The following is a 6,000-nucleotide window of genomic DNA, read 5'->3' on the forward strand; positions in this document are numbered from 1 at the left end:
CAAACTCAAGGTTTGCTTTTTGGAATTTATATATACTTTTGGAACGGTTTCAATCCGTGGATGCTTGAGTAAAATATCTGTGGATATGGAGGGCCAACTGTATTAATTTGAAGTCGGAGGCTTTTGTGGCTGGCATCCATAATTTTTTGTGGGTTTTTCAGGCTCTGTGGCCATGTTCTATAAGAGTTTATTCCTGATGTTTCGCCAGCATCTGTGGCTGGCATCTTCAGAGAATGCTAACCTAGAAGAAAGTGGATATATACCTCTTCCATGCCAGCATTCTCTGAAGATGCCAGCCACAGATGCTGGTGAAACGTCAGGAATAAAGTCTTCTAGAACATGGCCATATAGCCCCAAACCCCCCCACAAAAAACCTATGTATTAATTTGCTTTTTCATCTGCTGGGCAAAGGAGGGCTTTCCCAACATCTAGGAAGAATACAATCAGGAATAATAAAAGACAGCCACAAGGCAATTCAAGGAGTCTTTGTGCTTCAGGAAGTGTTGCAAAGAAAGAATTTGGGTTTTTGGTTCAGAATCATACCAGTTGCAGGATGAAATCCCAACATGAGTGGGGTTGGATACCAGTTGGCACCAACCCATGGTTGTCCTGGCAGACAATTCCCCCCAAACCCACTGCTAGCAAAACACCCAACAGATCATCTCCCAGAATGCCCCAGGCAGAGCATCCATTTTCACATCCCCCTCCTCCTCCTCACCTTTTTCTCGGCACTTGGGTCCTTCTTAATTCCCTTAATAAAATCGTTCCTCCCCTTCAGGTGTTGCTCATACTCAATGGGGGACATGTCGCCCTCTTCCATTAAAATGTGAGGCATGTGCGGTTCTGAGAAAGAGATGAGAGGGAAGAAATGGTGGAGGGGACAGAAGAGGATGAGATAAGAATAGTGATGGTTTGTTGTTATGAACTGCTATCAAGATGACTCAACTCATGGCAGCCCTATGGATGAGACCTCCAAGATCCTTGGACATCCATTATCCTGCAAATTCAGGGCAGCCTTGGCTTTCTTGGTGGAACAGATCCAAATCGTGATGGAATAAATCCACTCAGAGCAGCCTTGGCTTCCTTGATGGGAAAAATCCACCTGTAATAGTGCAGTCTCCCTTGTTCCCTACTGGCTTCCATTTTGTTGCAACGTGCCATCCATTGGGCTTTGACTTTTGGTGTTGTGTGCCTTCAAGTTGTTTCTGACTCAGAGTGATAGTTGACCCTATCATGGCATTTCAGAGGCTGGATGGCCATCTGTCAGTGGGGATGCTTTGATTAAGAGTTCTTGCATGGCAGAATGGGGTTGGACTGGATGGCCCTTGCCTACTCAAGAGCCTACCCAAAACAACAAAAAGGGACCAAACGTGAGCAATAATGGCAACCAGAAGGGACACGATGTTCCCTCTGGCATGTGAAACGCAACAGTGTGGACTGATACATGGAGGGAATGGTCCATGTCTCCTCCTCAGTTGGCCACTCCATCACAGAGAAAGGGGTGAGGTTATCTGGGGAAGATCAGTGAACCAGATTAAGACTCAAGATGGCCACATCCCTACAGTTCTCCAGTTTGGAGTTATAGTGTATGAAATATACCAGTTCTCTGTATCACCCAGAGAAAGATGGACCTCTGGGAAGAAGAGCCTTCACACCTCTGTTGGCAACCTGATGTGGAGAAGGACCCACGTACCGCTTGGATGAATCAAGATCTCCACTGGACGGTCAAAGGTATGCTTGTTGGCCAGAGTGATCACAATGCTCTTGGCGGATCTAGCCGACGGTTCGGCGTCTGCACGGATCTCATGTGTCGGGCTCTCGACTCCTGTTTGGGAAAGCCAGAGGGTTAAGATGGGAGGTCAAAATATTGTACCATCAGAAGCAACCTAAACATCCATCTTCTCCAACCACCAACTAAGGCAGGATATACATAGCTATGGCATCGATGAAGCAAATGTAATCTTTCCAAGACTGGAACCAGGATTCTTCTCACGATTAAGATTTTGGGGAGGAGGGCATTCTATTTATTTATTATGGGATGACAAAGTGTCAAGATTTACATCCCTAGCATGTGTGATGTTGATGAACTCACACAGTATTATTCTGGATGCCGTGTAAAAAAAGGAGAATCAGGAAAGCACAACAATGACAATAAGTAAGAAGTACGCAACTAGTTTTAGTATTGCTGTTATGGATTTGTAACCTGGATTTATGACTCCACAACATCCCTATATTCAATAATACTGTGGGCTTACCTACATAATTTTTAAAAAATCCTCAATCACTTTGAATTAGTCCTGCCAGCCATCTTACACCGAAATTGGACCTCCTCATTCAATGTCTCCCTGGACATACCTGCAAGGAGACATGGCCCACGGATCTCCAAGTAGAAACTGAAGTCGTACTCCGTAGGGTTGGTGGCCTCGGTTTCCAGAAGACGAGCCAGACAGAACCTCCCAGGTTGGTCTGTTGTTGCAGAACCACAATAATGCCGGTCTCTACCAAAGAAGAAATCATTTGTTACATGAATGCTTTCAGGCTCACCAGAGAGTGACCAAAACACTAGGATCACACCATGGCATCTCTCCAGAGTTTCTCTCCAATTTGGAAAGGTTTACAAATGTGGGATTACATTTGGCGTTAACAAAGATTTCTCTTCCTGTCTCCAAATCCCTGGCCTAATCTTCTGGGGTTGGGATTTCACTCTGGGGCATTTATCTATTTCATTTATATGCCACTTGTCTCCTGGTGCGGGGCCCAAGGCAGCTTGTAGAAGAAAAATCAATTAAAACCTAACAGTAAAAATGTCAAAAGGATTGATTATACAGTACGATAACTGGTCATCTGTGCTGGCTATGTTGCATTTTGTGTTTGTGCATCTTTTTCTTTGCATGGTATTTTAGTATTGCATTCTAGTATATTATTGAAACAGTTATGAAATGCTTTATTCTGCTTGCAAAGCATCATGCACATGGATGGTGCTATATAAATAAATGATGACCATGCTCATCATCACCACCATCATATTAAAAGAATACAAAACTACGAAAAGCCATGAGAGGGGGGGTCATCCTCTGTCTTGGTGGCTCTTACAAGCGAAGGTGGTGTCCGGAAAGGTTGGAAGCAGCCGCCTCGGTGCTGTTTTGGGGGACTTTGGGGACACAGACGGGAGGAAGGATCACCCTGACAGCCCCGCTGGGGAGGGTTTGCAGCTCCGAAGAAGTGCTGATGCAGATGGACACGCTTTCCTGGGGGGCCACGATGCCCACGTTGGCCACAAAGACAATCCGCTCCAGGTCTTCGTCCAACACAATGCGTCCTAGGCCAAAGGAGACCAGAAAAGAGTGAAAGGGGAGTGAAAGGATTCATTTGTATTATTGACTGTGTTGGGTACTTTTTGCAGTTTAAGGATAGGAAAAGCTACAAAGGCTGCAAACAGACTGAAGGAGTGATTTTCTTCTCTGCATGCACCATTCTCATAGCTGTTGGCGGATGATGGTTCACATTTGCATACTTTGATTTTCTCTGTTTACTTTTGCACTATATTGTAACCCTTGGGGTCCCATCCTCCATTGGCCACAGACCCCAACCTAGCTGCTGTATATGTCCAACAATGGGGATTTTATTTGATTCCTGGCCAAGGGATAAGTCTGGGTAGAATCTTTTTGGGGTCTCTACCATTTGGCTGTGAAGGGATGCTGGACCTCCTCAGCAAAAGGGCTGGAAAACATCTCGCTTCATCTTTTCCCATTAATAAAGCTTAAGCTATAGCAGTAATTATTATTATTATTATTAATTATTTATCAATTATTATTAATGCATGTCAGTGTCCAGCACCAAAAGAACTCTGGGAAAGGTCTGCAATTAGAGACAACCTTCCAAATTTTTAAGATTTTACTTTTGCGGATTTAACTACAGGTATTTGCAGATTGGATTAAGATGAGGCATCTCTAGGTCCTCCAGCAGAAAGTTATGGTCAAAGGTTGCGCTGGAGGACCTAGAACACCTCTCTAGGCATTTATAGGTCCTCCATCACAATTCAATGGTCACCTTCCAGCAGATGTTGTGCTGGAGGACCTAGAGATTTCCAAAGAGTTGTTCTCTCAGGTTAAAAAACATATAGTTTTTAAATTGATTTTCTACTTTTATGGTGGTCCTGCATCCCTGATTCCAGCAAATGTGGAGGGCCCAGTCTATTCCCAGTTCTAGGGCAAGACGTATCCAAAAAACTGGATCCTATAAACTTTGTCAGCCATCGAAGATATTGCAATCTGGAGGCCTGACCCAGATGGAGTTTTCCGGAATGATGATCTGGTCACCTTCGTCCGGCGTGCGGCCGTTGGGGAGGCTGCAACAGTCAAAGTAGTTGTCATCTATCCTGGCCTTGTCTTTGATTTGCACGGTCACAACCCGCTCCGAAATAACAGCTTCGAAGCCAACCACAGTTGTGTATTCATCCAGCGGATACACAAAGAGGCCTGCAAACGAAAAGGAGTCTTTTTGAGATGAGCAATGGAAACAAAACCTTGTCACAGTTTGGATAAACAGTCAGAGGTGGGACATTTGGAGAGCGCATTAAGAGACAACTCTTGACCCGGGTTATGTCTGTAATTCAGGAGATGATGCAATGCTTCAGGATTAATCCAGTGCTACACTGCTGACTGTCATCGCTCAATGCTATGGGATCCTAGGATTGCAGTCTGTTGTGGCACCAGAGCTTTCTGACAATGTAGGCAAAATATCTCACAAAATGACAAATCCCAGAATTTCACAGCATTGAGCCATGGCCATTAAGGCAGTGTCAAACTGTGTTATTTGTACAGTGTAGATGAACCCTAAGAAAAGTAACTCTCTTGGCCCCGGTCCCACAAACAGGACAGAAACACCATTCACTCATGCTCTGGCAGAACGGAGCATGCAAAATTAATTTCAACAGAGACAAATGCAAAGTACTACAACCAGACAGGGGAAAAATAAATTGCACAATTATAGGCTGGGCGACACATGCCTTGAAAACAGTGCATGCAAAAAAGATCGAGGAGCCTTAATAGACCTCAAACTAAACGTGAATCAACAGTGCGATGCAGCAGCCAAAAAGGCAAATGCAATTCTGTGTTGCATTAACAGGACTGTAGTTTTCCAGATCGAGAGAACTAGTAATCCCATTCTATTCTGCATTGGTCAGACTTCACTTGGTATGTTGTGTCCCATGTTCCTGTGCTATGTACCCTCCCTTCCTTCCTTCCTTCCTTCCTTCCTTCCTTCCTTCCTTCCTTGTAACCATACTGTACTCTTAAAAATCCAATGCAAACATATACTGAAAAGCACTCAGGGATATCATGGTGAGAAGCAATGTGGTGTAGTGGTCTGAGCATTGGATCCAGACTCAATGGAGACCAGGGTTCAGTTATGTGCTAGGCCATGGACCTTGGGCAAGTCACACACTCTCAGCCCCAGAAAACTCCATGATAGTTTTCCCCTTAGGGTTGCCATAAGTGAGAAGTGGCTAGAAGATACACAGCAACAAAACAACAACAATAACAATATGTCATGATCCCCTTCCCCAATAGCTACCCAATAGCTCACGTGTGACCATCATCCCCTCTTACCTTCAAAAGGATGGGTCTCTGAGTTGCCATAGATCAGAGAGGCGGTCATTCCGAAAGCGTAGCCGCTGACACATGAAGTGACCTCTGAGGCTGTGAGAGGGAGGGCAGTGTTGGTCGTCCGGTTGATCAGCCCCGGCATCTTTCTTCTTGGTTGTCACTGGAAAAGATTCACAGACAATGATCGGGAATCATAGAATCAGGCGAAACCCCAAGGGTAATCTAATCCAACCTCATTCTGCCATGCAGGAAGACACACTCAAATCACCCTTGACACATGGCCATCTAGCCCCTTTTTAAAGCATCCAAAGAAGGAGACTCTGCCATGCTCTGAGAGTACGTGGCACGTGGTAACATTTCTGACCATACTATATAATTAGAGCACTTTGATACT

The 6,000-nt window shown here is 44.8% G+C and overlaps 1 protein-coding gene across 4 annotated transcripts in view; it reads right to left on the reverse strand.

The window, feature by feature from the left end:
• VWA5B1 (von Willebrand factor A domain containing 5B1) overlaps window positions 1–6,000 on the reverse strand; it is a 36,857-nt gene that overhangs the window by 23,981 nt on the left and 6,876 nt on the right. For all 4 annotated transcript variants that reach the window (XM_042477731.1, XM_042477729.1, XM_042477730.1 and 1 more), the window contains 6 exons: window positions 5,610–5,766; window positions 4,320–4,478; window positions 3,094–3,319; window positions 2,356–2,498; window positions 1,694–1,825; window positions 719–843 (listed from right to left, as the gene is read on the reverse strand). In XM_042477731.1, coding sequence (XP_042333665.1) covers window positions 719–843; window positions 1,694–1,825; window positions 2,356–2,498; window positions 3,094–3,319; window positions 4,320–4,478; window positions 5,610–5,748 — 924 coding nt within the window. In that variant the 5' untranslated portion in view covers window positions 5,749–5,766. The remainder of the gene's footprint in view (window positions 1–718; window positions 844–1,693; window positions 1,826–2,355; window positions 2,499–3,093; window positions 3,320–4,319; window positions 4,479–5,609; window positions 5,767–6,000) is intronic.

Source organism: Sceloporus undulatus, chromosome 7, assembly GCF_019175285.1.
Source record: "Sceloporus undulatus isolate JIND9_A2432 ecotype Alabama chromosome 7, SceUnd_v1.1, whole genome shotgun sequence".
Classification (NCBI taxonomy): Eukaryota; Metazoa; Chordata; class Lepidosauria; order Squamata; family Phrynosomatidae; genus Sceloporus; species Sceloporus undulatus.